This window comes from Neoarius graeffei, chromosome 8 (genome assembly GCF_027579695.1).
Source record: "Neoarius graeffei isolate fNeoGra1 chromosome 8, fNeoGra1.pri, whole genome shotgun sequence".
In the NCBI taxonomy this organism is placed as follows: Eukaryota; Metazoa; Chordata; class Actinopteri; order Siluriformes; family Ariidae; genus Neoarius; species Neoarius graeffei.
Genome location: NC_083576.1, coordinates 70,859,318 through 70,880,033, shown reverse-complemented (window position 1 = coordinate 70,880,033; position 20,716 = coordinate 70,859,318). Strand labels below are relative to the sequence as shown.

At 42.0% G+C, this 20,716-nt stretch overlaps 1 protein-coding gene across 2 annotated transcripts in view; it reads right to left on the bottom strand.

The window, feature by feature from the left end:
• si:dkey-219c3.2 (transcription initiation factor TFIID subunit 4) overlaps positions 1 to 20,716 on the bottom strand; it is a 159,441-nt gene that overhangs the window by 35,453 nt on the left and 103,272 nt on the right. For both annotated transcript variants that reach the window (XM_060928169.1, XM_060928170.1), the window contains one exon: positions 16,336 to 16,452. In XM_060928169.1, the coding sequence (XP_060784152.1) occupies positions 16,336 to 16,452 (117 nt within the window). The remainder of the gene's footprint in view (positions 1 to 16,335; positions 16,453 to 20,716) is intronic.

Sequence of the window (20,716 nt, the reverse complement as noted above, 5' to 3'; positions counted from 1 at the left end):
GAACGCCGAGCAAGGAAGAGATTGTGCTCTTCTAAAATCTGTTCTGTTAAGAATACACGATTCTGTATGCTAGAACTATTGTCCTCCATATATCCTCACAATGACACTATAACCAGTCTTTCCAAAGAATTAAGTGTATTTTTTTTTCCTATCAGGAAGCTGCAGTACAACAACAGTCAAGCTTTCATAGCACAGCTGGCCACCTGGCAGGCTAGCTGGCGCTCCAGGCTGCACAGACCCTCAGGCGCATAACTGCGGAGATGAAATGTCTGACTGGCCCCTTCAGAGCAGCCTGAGCTACAGCCCTCGAGGCCAGTGCTGACCCCTTTAGAAAAGTCACATTCACCTAACTCCACGGGGGGGGTGTTTGGAGACAGAGTGGAGAGCCAGAGAAGGGGAAGGAAAAAGAAAAGGAAAAAAAAAAAAAGAATTGCCAAAGGCACTTTCGAGACGGATGTGAAAGACTGAAACGTGGTGAGGCGAAAATGAAGAGAAGGATCGCTTCGTTGCCTTCACTTCTGATACATGTTCATGCGTCATTCTGAAAGTCGGGGTGAAACTAGAGCGTTAGAAAAAGACTAGAACTGTAGAGACAGCTTTATATAATTGCATTTCTTTGTTGTTCTTTTTCTTTGTAAGTGGTTCAGCAGTGCACGCAGAGCAGAAATAATGCCTTTATTTAGTTATTCATACTTTTTATACTAAGGACATGTACAGCCACACACGCTACCATCCGAGTCACTAATATCTCTGTGGTATTATTACTATTCACACCTAAAACATTCGGAATCACATTTCTAGTAACGAAAGTCCTTACAGACTTAAACCGTAACTGCACTGGTAAGACGACAGACGAAGGGTGGCCAAGTGAATAAATATGCGTAGTCTTGTTTGTGCTGGAGTAATTACGGTTTAGGTGTGGAACATAATCAACTCAGTGACTCAGTCATAGGTTTGTAGTATTTACAATGTAATTTGCACAAGAAATCGTACCAATTTCCGCAAGGAGGGTGAGTGAAGAGATGTTGGAATGATTATAGATCACACGGAGTTGTTTATCATTTCAAAATTATTGTGAAAATGCTTTAAATACAGGGTGTTTCAAAAACTTTGACATCATTTCACGATCTAATAACTTGGCCAATTCTCATTCAATTGACCTCAAATTTTCAAGGAGAACTGAAGGCAAATCTATCATCATCATCATCATCATCAAAATTCTCTCATTTTATTAAATACAGGAATGCATTTTTGATCGCTATTTTGTCACTGCTATAGACCCCTTTCACTGACGTCACCCGAAACCGGAAGTAAACAGACCCTGCGCCATTTTGGAAGACCAACAAACTCGTGATAAGGGGATAATAACGGCAGCGGTATGTGAACCCACGAGAATAAAGTGGAGTGGCAAACGACTTAAACAAACAAATCTGAGCTGTTTTATTTATGATTTATTGGCCCAACAGTAGACTTGAAAGAAACCTGTGTGAGACTTGGCAAAAAACTGTGGATATAATGGATAAGTCTGTGCATGATCTGCGGACACTTTGAGGTAAGCAAACGCAAGAAATTCAGATTTAAAACATGCTAAACTGGCCCCAAGTTGATAACTGTATGAGGAGCAAGCCTCCCAGACTTCTACAATTTCATCTCATCTCATTATCTCTAGCCGCTTTATCCTGTTCTACAGGGTCGCAGGCAAGCTGGAGCCTATCCCAGCTGACTACGGGCGAAAGGCGGGGTACACCCTGGACAAGTCACCAGGTCATCACAGGGCTGACACATAGACACAGACAACCATTCACACTCACACCTACGGTCAATTTAGAGTCACCAGTTAACCTAACCTGCATGTCTTTGGACTGTGGGGGAAACCGGAGCACCCGGAGGAAACCCACGCGGACACGGGGAGAACATGCAAACTCCACACAGAAAGGCCCTCGCCGGCCCCGGGGCTCGAACCCAGGACCTTCTTGCTGTGAGGTGACGGCGCTAATCACTACACCACCGTGCCGCCCCACTTCTACAACTTAATAATAATAATAATAATTTAGGATGGTTTGGGGCTTGCTCGCTGCTGCCAGGTTGGTTGTTGAGTAGCCTGACTGTTTTTTTTTTTTCTTGCGTGTGGTATCATTGTTGACGCGAGGTTGTTTTTTGAACATGCCAATGCGGACACGATTTCCCCTGATGAGTTATGACTTCAGACGCGATGCGTGTGTGGAGGTGTGGAGTCCACGTGATATGTGTGTAAGATAGGCTTCTCATGTGTTTGGAGATCCGCGCTCCGAGACAAGCGCCCCCCCCAAGGGAAAAAAAGGGACCCCCCGAAAATATCGGCATAGTTCGAACACTGAGTGTAGGCACTGGGTGTAAACAACAAATAGTTTACAATGTCTGGGTAGCAAACAGATGGCAGAATTGGTGTCCGGTCCTCCTTATGTTTCCATTCTCCCTTGCCGCGAGTCTTATCATATGGGTCAAACCCATCAATCACAGCCAGTTTCTCCACATACCGTGCCCTTTCTGCAGCTGGTAATGTACTCACATAACCAGAATTATCATCCATCGTGTCACTTTACTCTCGCTCGTACTTTGTTTTATATTGAGAGTGCATGTACTTGGTCTTCCAATATGGCGCCTAACAAAATCTCGCGGCGCAGTGACGTCATGTGAAAGGGGTCTATAGCAAGTAATGAGTGTTTGAAATATGCTATGTAACATATCAGTCGTAAACGAGATTCGCCGAGACCTGTGCAAGACATCGTAGGACGGAAGTAAAACGTACAGCGGAAATCAAAAAGTGACCGACATCTGCCAACATTGTCAAAAGACGCGCGTGCCCTCTTTCGAATGCTGATGTAATCAAGCTGGAAGTTTTGTTTGTTTTGATAGCAATCAGGAAAGTTTGAAGAAAGTAGGCAGTAATCGTCATTTAAACTCGTTTTTGTGCAATATTTCGTTTGGAAAAAAGTTTACAAAATGGCGGCACGGACACCTGGCTGACACTTCACGTTTCGAAGTCTCGCACAAGTCTCGTGAAGATCACGCGGATAAGCGACGCCTGCCGTGGACCAAACGAACTAAATTCAACACGGCTAAAAACCGAACAGGCCGATAAGTATCATATTTAATTGCAATTAGCTGCCAATCCGAGTCACGATATAAGGTTACTAAAACCGAGAACGTAATTGAATAACAGGTTAATTAAGAAATAAAGCAAGTTTAAAATTGACTTCAGTTCCCCTTTCACAGCATGTGTGGAAACAGGTAAAAATTTTAATGTTTAATGGTTTTTAAAAAAAATCTTTTTAGCTATAGAAATGCCATTCACTGGAAAAGAAAAGGCGTCTTGTGTGTTAGAGGACGCTCGAGTACGCACAGTCGAACAAGACTGTGCAGCGTGCATTTATGAGAGACAGAATTCTCTAAAAATGCACCAACTGCAATGCAGATTTGGACATGGCACAAACGGTTCAAGGAGGAAGGCCGTCTGTATGTGCAGGGCAAAAGGATCTGGATGACCACCAGTATCGGAAAAGACGGTCGAGTGAGTGGGTTCGCGAATATTGAAAATTGGTGAAATCGTTCACAGAATCGACATACCTTTGAATTTCTCATTCAAATTAAGCCTGCTCAGTTTCATTTGCCTCGCCCATGTAGTTTCTGGGATATTTACATCTCAAATGATATCAAATTTTTTGAAACACCCTGCATATTCGTTTCTGTTCTAATGTGTACGTGTGTGTACATGCATATAGGAGTAACAGTGAGAACAGACTTATGAATCACTCACATTGACTCACAGGTGTTCTCAAGGACTGCAGGATTCCTAACCCTCGGCTCTGACGGCCAGGTTTAGTGGATCAGCTGACCGTTTCGGTGTACTGGTACCCATTCTTAAAGTGCATATCACGGGTAAATTCAGGAGCAAGATCACTGTAATTCTCCTGTTTTATATTAAACTTTGGTCAAATATCTGTCACATTTTGTGCAATTTTTTTACCTTGCGCAATACCAGAAAAATTCAGTTGAAATCAAGCCATTTGAGGCGAACTGGTCCGCCTCTGAAAAAACTTGGCATTTGGATTTCCCGGCAAACATTGATTTTCGTGATGTCATCTACGGGACGCCTCCCTCTGAATCCTACGTCAGTGCTGGTTTGTTTATGAGAAAACGACCTGGTGGTTTTCTGCAAATTTCTTCAACGTTATCATGTAATTATTAAAATGGTTAACAGATGTATCGTAGGAGGGTGTAGCAACACCAATCTTGATGGGATTAGTACTCATCGTTTTCCAAAAGACCAGACAATGAGAGAGAAATGGGAGCGCTTGGTCTACACAGGCTGTGCACTGAAACCGTGCAAAGCTCGCGCAGCCTGCTGGCGCTTCCGCAGGTGACATCACGAATCTGGCTCCAGACTCCCTTGGGATTTTTCCAGACGCATTTTTTTTTTTCTGCTGTAGACAGATGACCTTGTGCAAAATTACCCTTCTGGATGAGTGTGTAAAGGGACATACTTTCATATAAAAAAAAAAAACGAAATTGGTCCGGAATATGCACTTTAATGATGGTGCACTGGAATTAACATTCCTGTCCGACACTAAAAACTTAAAGTGCCATTCCACCATTGGATGTATTCTTTGGCATAAAATACAATATATTTTGACAACATATATAAATGGTATCACTAGACAGAGAAATCTTTTAGCTTCAAAATGATATATCAAACATAATTTTTTGACGACGACAAGTATATTAATTTTGCGACCAAAGTCACCTACCCTTTTAATTTCCGCGCGTGATGTCATCGGCAGGTTCCCCTTCTTGTGTACCACGTGACGTGGCACATATCAGCAATGGTGGATAGAACGCGATAAAAATAATACCAATAAATCTAGCTAATACCAATAAATCTAGCTAACTGAAAGATTAACTCAATTTTTCGCAATTTTTTTGGCCCCCATATACGAGGAGAAATGACTCCCTCACTTTGGGGGTTTCCTGGTCTAAAAATAGACCGACACGTGGTACACAAGAAGGGGAACCTGCCGATGACATCACGTTTCACTACCGCGCGGAAATTAAAAGGGTAGGTGACTTTGGTCGCAAAATTAATATACTTGTCGTTGTCAGAAAATTATGTTTGATATATCATTTTGAAGCTAAAAGATTTCTCTGTCTAGTCATGTTGTCAGAAAATATATTGTATTTTATGCCAAAGAATACATCCAATGGTGGAATGGCACTTTAAGGTTTTTTTGTCAGTAGTGAAAGTGATGGATGAAATGTCTGTCCAATTAAACATCCTTTTTTTTTTTTTAAAGCACTGCATTAAGTTTCATGTTTATTTGTATAATGCTTTTAACAACAGACATTAGCACAAAGCAGCTTTACAGAGGATTAAAGACTTTAAACATGAGCTAATTTTATCTTTAATTTATCCCTGATGGAGCAGACTCCATCAATATGGAGTTGGTCCTCCTCCACTGCTCTAACCGCCTCCACTCTTCTGGGAAGGCCGTCCACTAGATTTTGGAGTGAGGCTGTGGAAATCTGTGCCCGTTTAGCCACAAGAGCATCACTGAGGTCAAGTGCTGATGCTGGGAAAGAAGGGCTTACACGCACTCAAAGGTCTTCAGTATGACTGAGGTCAGGGCTCTGTGCAGGACATGCAAGTTCATCCACTCCAAACTTAACCAACAAATCGCTCCCTACTCACTATACAGGGCACTACATAGTGGGGACGCCATTCTGTAGTGCTGTCCGAAACCTTAGTGAGGATTATTTACACCCTATATAGTGCACTCAAAGTACCCGACAATGCATCACGAAAAGTAGTGTCCAACCGATGGTCACTAACCAAAGCAATATATCCCATCATGCATTGCGGTCGTGCCGAAAGAAATCAAATTAAAAGTCTCAAATTTGATTTAATAAAAGACAGCAGCAAAGAAGAAAATATTCAGCCTTGATTTAAAAAAAAAAAACCCTGAAACTTTGTATTGATTAATGTGGGAAATGCGCTCAGTATAATATGGATTTATCACAAAAATACATGCATTTATTATTTTGAAAACCCACCAGCCGATTGATACGGGACGTTTTAATTGTGCGACAGTAATGACGTAAATACCAGTACGACGGAATAGTGTCCGAAAGCGTTTTTTCATTTTACCAATGAGCTGACGATATAGTCTTCCATATACAGTAGTAATTCCCTATATAGGGAGTAGGGAGTAGTGAACGAGTGAGCGATTTCAGACACAGGGCAAGTCTTCATGGAGCTCGCTTTGTGTCCAGGTGTACGGTCATGATGGAACAGGTTTGGGTCTATTAGTTGCAGTGAAGGGATATGGGTCTGTCTCAGAAACTGGATACTGTGGGGGTCCCCCATTAAATATACTCACAGTCAGTAAACTATACGGTTTTGAATGGTGATGTTGGTTTTAATTTGAAATAAAATGAAGTAAGAAATAATACAGATAAAACTAAATATTTGATGTGAATATTCAGAATTTGGCAAAAATTCTGCAAATGTGTGTAAAAATGGCAGCTTGATCTGGGACATGATAAACGGTTGACTCCATCGCATTCCCTTAAAAAGGTTGTAGTCCACTGAAAAGTCTACAGTTATCACTAATTGTATTTTAAGTTGTAACTTTATACACCTAAGGATTGGTGCGCTCACAGAATAATCATAACCGTAATAAAACATCATGCAAAATATTTGATCACCGTTGTAACTCCATTTTCCGCAAACCCAAAACCAATACGATCGTGTGTTTTGATCTAAATGGAAAGCGTCAGGGTCGAGGTCACTACCTCACCAAAAGTAGGAACTTAAAATCACTACGTCATATAAAGATTTAGTTATAAATCTGCGATTTTTGTTTTTTAAAACGAAAGCTGAAAGTTAGGTATAGATTATGTTTCTTACAGAATATGTTACGATGGTCGCTGGTCCTGTATGAATTTCTGAGCTATAAAATGAGTTGTGGTCTATTTTTTACCGTAGCGTGTTATTTGTGTGCGGGGAAGGACACACATTAACAATTTGCATGTGTAGAATGGAATTTTCCACTCCAACAGTTAGAAGTTGATCGTGCTTCCATTTGCGGTCTTTCTGTTACGCGAGTGATCTGTTCGGACGTTATCGTTGAAAAGGTGAGTTTTGACAGTTTTGTTTTGGTCTTGCAGTATAAGGCAATAGAATGTTTCTTTTTCATCTTACTTTCATATTTCGTAGTGTTTGCGTATTTTGGTAGCCTAGCAAGCCAGACTAAATGTGAATATTTAGTCTGGGCTCGATCCGTAGACATTTCCGAAGCGGGTGGGAGGAACAAACCGCTGTCTTTCAAACTGTCTCTGTGCGTATAGGCCAACGCTCTGACCAATCAGCGCAACAGTGACTGTGACGTAGTCAGAGCGACAGAAAGCAGTAGGGGAGGCCTTGAAATAAATAATTTTTCAAAATGCGTATTAATTAATAAACCGGTTCTAGATATTAAGAAGTTTGGAGATAATGACCACAAGTTTGGAGTCTGTACCACATACTTAACATACACTTATTTTTTTCAAGTGTTTTTCAAGGGTTTGCTTAAACTGTTTTTGAGAGTTTTTATTTAGTGGTGTTTGGTGAAATAATTTCCCTTAAATTTAAAATAACGGGAAAATAAGAAACAATCAAAAAGTAATGTTTCAAAGCTGTTTATTAATTCTTCGTACTGCACAAACTAGCCCCATCCTTTTGGCTACGAGCGGAGCCAGCTGGTAGATCAGACTTTTGCCATAGCCGGTCGGCAAAACAGCGAAAACGTCCTTCTTGAAAAGGAATGAGCGGAGAGCCTCTTCCTGCTCATGTTTCAACGAAAACTCCAAGTCTAATTCTTCTAAAACTGATTCCAAAGCGGAGTCAAACGCGCGCTGTTCACTAGCCGTAGCCATCTTTCCTGTTGTGCTTTCTCCAGCATCGCGCAGCTTTGTCGTCACTCCTGCAAAAGCCCGCCCAAAGAATCCAAACAAAAACCTTGCGTTGTGATTGGCGGGCACGATTTGATGCCCGGGGTGTTTTTGTTTATATGGTGCGAGGCTAGACCCACTCGCTAGGCAAAAATATTTTTGGCCGCTAGGCGGGTGGGTCTAGTTTACTAGGCTAGTATTTTGGGCCAATATTTTGCAACCATGGTCAATTTAGATCAAACTTTTGATAGAATCTATGGCCAGTCATTTTGCCCCGCCCCCGCCTCGCGCTCCGTCCGGTGTGGTAGTGATGTCCCGTTGCTCGCGCGCCGCAGCAGAGACCCTCGCGACCTTCAGCCGGTACAGTCGCTGTTCTTTTACCACCGCCGTTATTCTCATCTTTCCGGTGTGTTCTTGATTTTTCCATTGTGTCCTATTTCGCCATATCAAATACCCAAAATGTATCATATTATTCATATTTAAGTGAATAATCAATTCAGTCATCATAACTTGGCATTTTTAACCCAAGCAATCAAAAAGAGGAAATTTATTCAATATTTTCACTCATCTGTGAAGGAGGGGCTTTAATTCTTCATGATGTAGTTATTTTATATGGAAATCAATTTTACAAAAGCATTTGAATTGTAATAAAAAAAAAAAAATTCCCACAGTGGAGGCCAGGTAAAGCAAGATACTATCTTTATTCTTATTAAACATGACAAAAGAAACATTGAGTGTTGGGTAAATGTAGCCTAGTAAACTAGACCCAACCGCCTAGCGGCCAAAAATATTTTTTGCCTAGTGAGTGGGTCTAGCCTCGCACCATATAAACAAAAACACCCCGGGCATCAAATCGTGCCCGCCAATCACAACGCAAGGTTTTTGTTTGGATTCTTTGGGCGGGCTTTTGCAGGAGTGACGACAAAGCTGCGCGACGCTGGAGAAAGCGCAACAGGGAAGATGGCTACGGCTAGTGAACAGCGCGCGTTTGACTCCGCTTTGGAATCAGTTTTAGAAGAATTAGACTTGGAGTTTTCGTTGAAACATGAGCAGGAAGAGGCTCTCCGCTCATTCCTTTTCAAGAAGGACGTTTTCGCTGTTTTGCCGACCGGCTATGGCAAAAGTCTGATCTACCAGCTGGCTCCGCTCGTAGCCAAAAGGATGGGGCTAGTTTGTGCAGTACGAAGAATTAATAAACAGCTTTGAAACATTACTTTTTGACTGTTTCTTATTTTCCCGTTATTTTAAATTTAAGGGAAATTATTTCACCAAACACCACTAAATAAAAACTCTCAAAAACAGTTTAAGCAAACCCTTGAAAAACACTTGGAAAAAAATGTGTATGTGGTACAGACTCCAAACTTGTGGTCATTATCTCCAAACTTCTTAATATCTAGAACCTGTTTATTAATTAATACGCATTTTGAAAAATTATTTAATTTCAAGGTCTCCCCCACTGCTTTCTGTCGCTCTGACTACGTCACAGACTAAATATTCACATTTAGTCTGGCTTGCCAGGCTAGGGTAAATGCAAAAAAAAAAAGTAAAATTAGAAAAAAATTTTTTGACCATAACGTCCCAAATGAGAGACCAGTTTCTGAGACGGACCCATATTATAATGCTACTGCATACAAAAGATATCCTAGACAATCACGTGCGTTAAACATTTTGTTAAGCACCACATATGGAGGCTATAGTCAGGCATCAATGTACGTTACGCTCATATACTGTATAAATTCAAATTTTTGGTCTTTTTCCTCTCTTTTTTTTCCCTTCAGATCATCACTGCTTTAATCACTTACTGCAAGCTCTTACTTAGATTAAATTCACATTTGAATTTTGTTTTGTTTAGTGCTGTCAAAAATGTCGCGTTATTAACGCGTTAACTTGACTCAATTTTAACGGCGATAATTTTTTTATCACGAGATTAACGCTCTGTGACATGATGCCACGCCCTGCACAGCCAGAGTCCTCTGCCCTCCCCCGAAGAGCCACGGTGCTCGGCTTAAGTTTCGTTTTCCCATCGGCGGCTCCAGACCCACTTTACAGTGGCTGTGACAAGACGTGTTATGCTCTGCAATAAAAAAAAAAAAAACATTGGTACAACCAGTGTTCGAACTATGCCGATATTTTCGGGGGGGGGGGGGTGTTCCCTTATTTTCCCTTGGGGGGGGGGGGGGGGGGGGGGGGGGGTGTGTGCTTGCGCTTGTCTCAGAACGCGGCTCTCCATCGCGCGCTCACTTCGGATATGCAAATGCTTCCCGTTACACACGATTGCTATGTCAATAAACATCATTTTGCCAATATTTTAGAGACCCCCCCCCAACATTTCCCAAATCATGTTTTCAAGGGATTTCATGTCTGTTTCAGGGGATCTCAGATCCCCCGTGTACCCCCGTAGTTCGAACGGTGAGCAAGCCCATTCACTTTTTTATGCTGATAAGAGAATTGCAATGGTTTTTCATGTGACAAAAATGTGCGATTAAATTGCAATTAATCGCGAGTTAACTATGACAGTCGCGACATTAATCGCGATTAAATATTTTAATCGCTTGACAGCACTAGTTTTGTTTAACGGTGCTGACTGCAACGTCATCTGAAATTAAAATTTTTATTTATTTATTTTAAATTGCGCGTGGCATTTTCCATTGTTCCGCAAGAACATCATCATGCGGACGAGTTGCGATCATTCTGATGTCCTGAGGTTGGGACTTGAATATCCCACCTCTTGGAGCTCCATGGAAACAACCCAACACAAGGAGCTTGAACTAATTAGCATAACTATGGAACTGCGTCACGCCAATATGGCGACACGCGGAAAACATCATGACTCTGCATTGACCTCGGAGTGTTTTGAGTCGCAGGGATGTAGTCTGTGGTTGACATTTGCGAATAGATCCGTGAAACAAGACGAATATATCCACTGGCGTAACGCAAGTACTTGGGGCCCCCCTGCAGCTACTAAAAGTGTGCCCCCCCCATGGCCCTACCTGTTAGCGCATCATGAACTGGAGGATAAGGCCTAACTCTCCCCAAAATGGATGAAATTTTGGGCAGTGTGGATGTAAATTCTTCTTTTTTCCTTTTTGATTTGCCGCTTTTGAGCACCACTTTTTTCTCTGGTACGCTTCATTGTTGTGTTGTGTTTATTATTTTCATGTTTCATTGGACTTTTTCGTGCACTGAATCACATCGGGTGACGGGCCCCCCCCAGCGGTCGGCCCCCCCGCCTGGCAGGGGCTGCGGGGGTATACTTTACGCGAGTGAATACATCTTTTCTCTGTTACTGCTTCTGTGTTATTGTTTCTTTCTCTGTAAGAGCAAAACATTACGTGCATAACTCCATACTCACTACCGTACAGTCAAGCCCATGCATTCGAAGGCTAAGATAGCTAAGCGCTAGCTATAATGATTTAGTCATCTGTCCAGAAATATGACATCATCTAACAGTGCTCTATCCTGCAGTTGCACTCATTAGGCAGGGTTTCCTTTTCTTTTCCGCTGGTGGGAGAGCAGATTCCATCATGTTTGCCCACGCCGACTTGTTTTGGTTAAAAGTAGGTCAAACGCGCCCCACGGTGGTCAATGTGATCTTGTTGCTCACTTGCTTCGGCAATCTCCGGAATCATAAATTGCGGTACACGTTTTATCTCGCCAAAACATTCTCACACAGGATACACGGTGTGTGAAGCAGCGAAACATCTCAGAACTCCAACAGCAATAGAAATAGAACATTCTGCAGTCAGAACCTTTGTTTTTCTTTGTCTTCATGCAGGGCTTAAGGGTCTAAATCAGTGTCAGGGTGTCAAACATACAGACCACCAAACGAATTTAAAAACATCCGATAGACCATTATTAAACTGCAAGAACTGAAAGAACAGAGCAGAACTAGTCCCTGTTATTCCACTGGGGGGGACCAAGCAATAGAAACAGAGCAATAGACTTACAGTATCTACTGACCATGTGCTAATGATGTATAATTATTCATTAGCAGGCTAAAAACACTGAGATCATGTCTCTTCAATAAAGAACCAATTAAGGGGTTTGACAGCAATGAGAGTGAATACTTAAATCACACAGATTATGATTTTTATTTTGAAATAATTTTGCAAAATATACTGATCATCTGGGGCGGCACGGTGGTGTAGTGGTTAGCGCTGTCGCTTCACAGCAAGAAGGTCCAGGTTCGAGCCCTGTGGCCGGCGAGGGCCTTTCTGTGCGGAGTTTGCATGTTCTCCCCGTGTCCGCATGGGTTTCCTCCGGGTGCTCCGGTTTCCCCCACAGTCCAAAGACATGCAGGTTAGGTTAACTGGTGACTCTAAATTGACCGTAGGTGTGAATGTGAGTGTGAATGGTTGTCTGTGTCTATGTGTCAGCCCTGTGATGACCTGGCGACTTGTCCAGGGTGTACCCCGCCTCTCACCTGTAGTCAGCTGGGATAGGCTCCAGCTTGCCTGCGACCCTGTAGAACAGGATAAAGCGGCTAGAGATAATGAGATGAGATACTGATCATCTCCTACTTCAGTATTATGAGCTATTTTGTGTGGTCTCCAGTTGTAACACTGCGGTATCTGGAAAAGTTTAAGTTGTATGTACTGGTTACCTCACCCGCGATGGAGTAAGCAGGGAGCGGTATTGTAATCAGTACGGTTTGTTTGTTTGTGTAACAATCTAGCATCTAGACTGTTGCACCGATTGACTTCAGATTTTCAGGGTAGGTGGGCAATGGTCCATAGATTACTGGACTGAATTTCGGGGGTAATCGGGTCAAGGTCACCGGAAAGATCAACCTTTCGGTCAAAATAACATTTTCCATTATAACTCAAAAACGGTTGCCGATAGACAGATGCTTACTATTATAAAAACATATAGGAACTCCCATATGGCCTTTCATTTGGTACCATGATCTTTGACCTCGAGTGATCTTGAAGGTCAAACTCAAGATCACGGATTTTCAGAGGGCTGTAACTTGATGGTAACGGTTGATGGTAGACAGATATTTACTATTATCAACTTACAGGAAAAGGCGGCACGGTGGTGTAGTGGTTAGCGCTGTCGCCTCACAGCAAGAAGGTCCGGGTTCGAGCCCTGTGGCCGGCGAGGGCCTTTCTGTGCGGAGTTTGCATGTTCTCCCCGTGTCCGCGTGGGTTTCCTCCGGGTGCTCCGGTTTCCCCCCACAGTCCAAAGACATGCAGGTTAGGTTAACTGGTGACTCTAAATTGACCGTAGGTGTGAATGTGAGTGTGAATGGTTGTCTGTGTCTATGTGTCAGCCCTGTGATGACCTGGCGACTTGTCCAGGGTGTACCCCGCCTTTCGCCCGTAGTCAGCTGGGATAGGCTCCAGCTTGCCTGCGACCCTGTAGGACAGGATAAAGCAGCTAGAGATAATGAGATGAACTTACAGGAAGTGTCATATCAGCTTTCATTTGGCACCATGACCTTAGACCTTAAATAAGTTTGAAATGTCAAACTCAAGGTCATGGATTTTCATAGGACTATAACCTGACAGCTGATGATTGCGAAATATTACCATTATCAACATATAGGTATGAAATAAGTGCTGTTGAGCGAGGTTTGTTTTGCCTGGCAACACTTGTATTAAAACATAGGTAAAGAGGAAAATGAACCTGATGTATGAAAACACTCCGTGTCCGAAATCGCTCACTTGTTCACTACTCGCTATATAGGGAATTACTATATAGAGGACTATATAGCGAGCTCATTGGTAAAATGAAAAAACCGCTTTCGGACACTACTCTGTCACGCTGGTATTTACGTCACTGCTGTCGCACAATTAAAACGTGCCAGGTCAGTCGGCTGGTGGGTTTTCAAAATAATAAAATACATGCATTTATTTTTTTCACGGTCCAGTTTCCATCAAATCCTGCGCTCTGATTGGCTGGCGAGCGGGTCCGTATCCTACACAGACCCCAGTTACGGACCTCTGGCGACTCGCTTGTTCACAACAACAACAAACATAGTAGTAATTTTTGTCAACATTTATCTTTTTTATAAGATTTATAAGATTTTTATCAAAAATCATACATTTTTGCCAGCATTTCTCAGCATAACAGCATTAATTTTACATCATGGATAGCGATAACGACAGTGTTCACAGCGAAAGCGAGTTTTACTACCCTGAGGAAGAAGAAATAAAAGAAAACATTTCAGGAGAAAGCTAAAAACCTGTAACTGTTGCTCACGCCGAGCAAAAACATGGCTGAATCCTGAATGACTCAATTTTGTATAAATAGGGGACTACATAGGCGGCAAAATGTAGTTTTTTTCCTGCCATGGAAGTGCACTTGTATACCGAGGAGGAAGCCATTTGCATTACAGCCATGAATGAGGATTCAAAATGGCGGCTCGCCTCAGCTCGGCTCGGTTTTCCCTTTCGGGCGCTCTCGTTTTCCGTTAGAATTTGGTAAAGAAAAAAATATATATATTATTTACCAGCTTAAGGTCGATCCGTATGGTGAAATACCGTGACCTTGGCCAAGAGGGCCTCAGTCAGTACTTTCAAGACCTCGGTCACGGTATTTCACGATACGGACCTCCCAGCTGGTAAATAACATAGATTTTTGTGATAAATCCATATTATACTGAGCGCATTTCCCACATTAATCAATACAAAGTACCTGCATCTTTCAGTTTTTTTTTTTTAAAAAAGACTGAATACTTTCTTCTTTGCCGCTGCCTTTTATTAAATCAAATTTGAGACTTTTAATTTGATTTCCGCAATGCTATATTGCTTTGGGATATATTACTTTGGTTAGTGACCATCACTAAAAAGTACACTACTTTGTGATGCATTGTGATGCACTGTTGCTTTTTTTTTTCGTTTCCGTTTCCGGTTGAGAGTACGTCATGCGCGTTCTGGCTGCTTCTCACCAGAGCTTTTTTTTATTTTTCTATTTTCATTTATTTATTTTTTTCTGTGTGTTTGTGCAGTTTGATGTTTGAGTGTTTTGTCCGCCGGTTGTGGTGTAGCTCCAGACCCAGTTTTGGGCATCGGTTCCCTCCAGGCCTTGGTTCGCTGTGGGTGATGCCTGTGCTCCCAGCTATGGACTGCAGTGAGCTCGTTGCTCATTTTACATCGTGGTTGTCCAGCGCTCTGTGCTTTAGTGCTTGGCGTGATGTTCCGAGCGATGTTGCTCGGTGGCGTCGCAGCGGCTGTGCAGGTGGTTTGGGACACACCAGCGCTCTGCGTGGCGGAGCTTCTCTGCTCGCTTTGTGGATCCACGGCGCGGTGTTTGAGCGATGTTGCTGACGGCGTCACGGCGGCGGTGCTGGAGATGTGGGACTCGTTTTCGTGCGCCTTTTGGTGGGACTGTGGCTGCTACACCACGGGAATTACATCCTGACCCCTACTTGGTGGACTTTTTACTTTTTATTATTATTATTATTTATTATTATTTTTAATTTTTTTTTCCTTGTCTATAATTGTAAAGCGTCCTTGGGTTTCTTGAAAGGTGCTATATAAATTTAACTTATTATTATTATTATTATTATTGTGGGATACTTTGAGTGCACTATATAGGGTGTAAATAATCCTCACTAAGGTTTTGGACAGCACTACAAAATGGGGTCCTCACTATATAGTGCCCTATATAGTGAGTAGGGAGCGATTTCGGACACAGGGACTGTCTGTTGCTGCTTGACTGGATAAAGTTATAGAGAGGTGTATATGTATACAATTACTGAACCCATCTGTTCTTGTTTACAGTTTATCCATCACCCTGTATTCTGTCCATCAGTGGAAAGGGTCAGATATTATGTGGGTGGTGGATACACACCACAATGACACTGACAGGGCAGTAGAGATACTAGTGTATCAGACGCATTTAATAACCTGAATTAAAAGAAATAAAGCGAAATGAATTTAAATTCAAATTTACGCCCCCTAGTGGAACATCTGGAAGTGTTTCACATTATTACTGCATGTCGCACTAGTTCAGTCTGATGATGTCCAGCACACAGGTTCCCTCCCCCAGTAATACTCAACCAGCTTGTGCAGCATGCATTACTGCACGTAACTGTGTTCCAAGCCCTAGACTAAGATTAGCAGTTAAAATCTGATAGTCTAATCAAACCGTTCTGATGAGATCAGTGAAATCACAGGTAATGAACCTCATGTGTACCAGTTTGGCACAGCAATGTGTTTAAATAGTAATAGTCAATTTTCACAGGCTACAAAGTCTTTATGACGCACAATAACGTGTCAATACTCCTTAATGAGAAAATACAGCGATTAATTAGCGCTGATGACTGCACCATTCTCTCCAGTTTGTCATCTCTTTGGAACATCCCCCAATCCTAAGTCAAACCCATCAGTAAATATGTGAATGTAAGAGGTCAGGTGTTCTTACCTCTGCTCCAGAAGCCCCGGGAGAGTCCGGTTTACGTTTTTTGCGTGGCCCTATAGCGGCGAGTGCAGTGAGGTTCGCATCTCGCTGTCTCATTTGTGCCAGTTCCTGCTGCTGCATCTGAATGGAGTGTGACAATAACCATGGTCAATATGTATACAAACAAATTCGAGGAGTAACAAAAGAGCATATATAGTCTTGTATGCATGCAACCAATACACATCCGGGTTCAGTACATCAATTGTAAAGCTCATTGTAACCATGAACTTCCATGCGCTAGACAGACATTTCACCTTTTTTTTCCATATTCAGGCACTTAATTCAATTTCTGTCCATGACAGATAGCAGTGAGGGAGAGAATTAGTGAGAGAGAGGGAGGTTTGAAAAGCTCAGCCTGCAGGTGAAGCAATCTCACCCGAGCAGGCAATGACAGAGACAGCCATGCCAGCGGGAGGGGTCCTCACTCAGCTCGGGCACTCATGAGCACACACAGCTGACAGAAACTTACTGTCATATCAACACCACAGTGGCCATGACCTCGCCAAAAGTGTGCGCGCGCACATGCTTGTTACACACGACAGTCACTAAGCTGCAATAAGCAACCAAGGTGCTGCATGATTTGAGACTTTATTCTACAATTTATATCGTCAGAGAATTGATAAATTTATAAAATTTTAGACACCCTCCCCTCTTTTTTGTTTTTTAACTACAACTTTGTTACTGATTTTTAATTTTATGGAATTCTATATTATCAAGTCAGTCCAAAAACATTTTAGAGTTCCAAACATTTCATTTTGTGCTGGAAAACTACTGTTTGTGTACATCGGTAAAGAAATTAAGGCGGGGTGTCGTGGCTCAGGTGGCTAAGGCGCCATACCATAAATCCGGGGACCCGGGTTCGGTTCCGACCCGAGGTCGTTTCCCGATCCCTCCCCGTTTCTCTCTCCCGCTCATTTCCTGTCTCTACACTGTCCTATCCAATAAAGGTGAAAAAAAAAAAAGCCCCAAAAAAATCTTAAAAAAAAAAAAAGAAATTAAGGCAATGATGCACGTTTCAAAAATGTGCTGAAGAATAGACTTTGATAGATCCTTGTTCTTTAAATAAAACGGAGCACCCACTCATACCTGTCATAGCATTGATTTAAAACAAAACAAAACCCGACACTCATTTCACCTTCAAATTAACAGATAATCCTAGAGGTTTACATACTTTTGCCACTCACTGATATGTAGTATTGGATCATTTTCCTTACTAAATAAATGAACATGTAGCATTTTTGTCTCGTTTGTTAATTGGGTTCTCGATCTACTTTTAGGATGTGTGTGAAACTCTGATGTTTTAGGGCATATTTACGCAGAAATATAGAAAATTCTAAAGGGTTCACAAATTTTCAAGCACCGCTAAATTATTACACTATACTTACATGGTACCAAAAGCTAATTAATTATAAAAATTGAGTACTTAAATTTTTTTTTTTTGGGTGTCGAGTGACATAAGTTTCAGTTTCGGCAATTTTTTTTTTTTTGGTGCATCATCATCATAGTCTGGTTAACACCAGACCATATCACAAGTGAAATATGGTCTGGAATCCGCCTACTGAATTTCTCGTAGGGGAGGTGTGGTTTACGATTGTCAACGGCCGTTTATTGGACGTTGCGAATGTCTATCATTTGGCGTATACGTAGCCCATGGCCAATCATGGCAGTTGTACCCGGTGACGTAGTTAGAGCGACGAAGAAGACGAAGAGGCGAAGAAAGACTGAAACGCCAAACGCTGTTATTTTTTTAAAACAAACTTTCGCTCTAAACTATTCAGAACAGTGTCTAAAGCTTGATCGAAAGTTTGGTTCGTATCGCTCGCCGCCATGTTAAATGTGATCCGTAAACAGTCCCAAATAAACTACAAGCTTCCGTTTGTCGAGTAGTACGCATCACCGTCTTTCCACCCCTCCCCACTCTCTGATTGGCTCCCTAACTCAGGCGAGCCTTTAGACCATAGTTTCCATGCTGTCTTTTCAGATCGGAACGATTGTGCAAAGCAGCATGGGATTTCCCAGGCTAGCATCATCATGTCCAATCAGCCATAATACATCATGATAATCAATATTTCTTCTCATTCACCGATTCCTCTTCAGTAACTGCTTCACCCTGGTCAGGGTTGCGGTGGATCCGGAGCTCATCCTGGGAATACTGTGTGTGAGGTGGGAATACACCCACCCGCATATCCCCAATTCATGTTTTTTTTGAAGGAAACCAGAGAACCCGGAGGAAAACCACACAAACACGGAGAGATCAGGGATCAAACCCTGGATCTGTGAGGCGGCAATTCTACCCAATGCACCACTGCACTGATATTTCATAGTCATTTGATTGCAATATTTATTTCTGATTAGGCCAAGAAAAAATAATTGTTTGTTTCCGGTTACCCGACCGACCGTTTAAAAAATGCCCCGACCCTAGACTTTTTTGTTAGATGTTTAAAAAAAAAAAAAAAAGTATTTTCGCCGACCAACAATAAATTTTGAAAAAAAAAAAAATCTGCATTACGATTTGCATAATATTGTCGATCTGACAAGTGACTAATTCTAAAACGCATATATCGGACAAGAAACACTCATTGATTTCTCACGGCCTCAATCTGACGTCATGACCTCTTTCCGGGAAACTCCGGCTTGTGTTGTACACAACGCTAGGCATCATGGCGGCCAACGACGTGTTCTCGATTACCGTGATCGGTTGCGACCACACGGAAGATTGTAAGACAATAAGTTCATTTTATAAGTTTTCAACTGTAAAAGAACTCTACGAACATTATCATCCTCCGCTGGACGAGTCATGCAAACAGTATACACACAGCGCCCAGGCTAACGGCGGTATCGATATCACGATGTTCTTTGTATTCATATTAAACATACAAGTTCACAACATAGTGTTCCTAATAAAGTTAAGGTTCAACATTTGTAGTTATGTTTATAGTTCCTTTAAGCGTCCGAGCCAGCGCTCGAAACTAACGGTGTCCCGACGACCATAAAAAATGTCATCGGGACACAAAATTATCATATCTGGGACAATCCCGGGACAATGGAAAAAAATAGATCTAGAAAAAAAGTTCTACATTAATATTATTTACAAAGCCGTAACACATACGTAGACATTCACCTAATTTGTCAATTTTAATTTTAAAACGTTAACAGCGAAAAATACATAGTAGCTACACTTTTGATGCACCTGCATCCGTAGGCTACAGAGCAGCGCATTCTGTTCTAGAATCTTCGGCCGGAGTCCGCATTATATGGAGTTGGAATGGAATTGCTACCGCACACGCTGCGCCGACTCTTGCCAGAACAAAAATGCTTAAGTGGTTGAAGCGGACCGACCGCGGGGAAGAAACTGAAAGCCCAGACATAACGTCTCCGGGACCTTCAGGATCCAAAGTGTCATCGCCTGGTCTGCAGGCAACGCTAGCAACTGAATGAACTTAATGAACACTGTTAGACACGTTATAAAATACAACAGGAATGATGTGGATGATATTGACGGAAGATACCGTTCAACAGAATAAGTGAGTTTTCTTGGTGTCTTTCTAGTTCAGAAAGTTTAGTCAGTCAGCAGCACAACTAGGCTCGGACCTGCCACTATGCTGATGTTGCTAACATTTGCACCCACGTTTCGGCAGCGAAAGTTCATAAAATGGATAACGGAAAGTTCATAGAAATGGATAACGGTAATGGATAACGGAAAGTTCATAAAAATGGATAACGGTAATGGATAACGGAAAGTTCATAAAAATGGATAACGGTAATGGTGAAAATGATAAGTTGGCCTTATAAGTGCCAACAGATATTCAAGGTATAAGTAGATGAAATGAACATAAAAGGGGTCTTATTCTCAACTAAAGTGTACTGCAGATGTAGGGAGTTGAAACATTTTCTGAATGAGCTAGTTGGCCCCTTTAAATAAACGGGTATCTATTCATACAGTGAGATCGCCAAAGTTTAATAAACTGAAAATGCAATAACTGTAATTTTGAAGTAGATGATGTATAGGACATGTGTCGCTTGTGTCTTGTGACTTATTGTAAAAATGATATAAAGGGTTCAAAATCGCATAGTTACAAATATAATAGTAACTTCATATGATAATATTAACCACTGGTTATTTCAGAGAGGAAAAAAATGGGGACACTATTGCTTCCATTCGGGACAATACAACACAGAATTCGGGACCACTGGGGGACACAAAGAAAAAAAGTTAATTTCGAGCCCTGGTCCGAGCACTCCATATTTTATCCATGGGCTCCGAATCCTGTATTCCACAAGCTTCACTGGTTTTCTTAGGCCTGGTTCTGGATGGTTGAGTCACAGAATGACACCTCCCCACTAT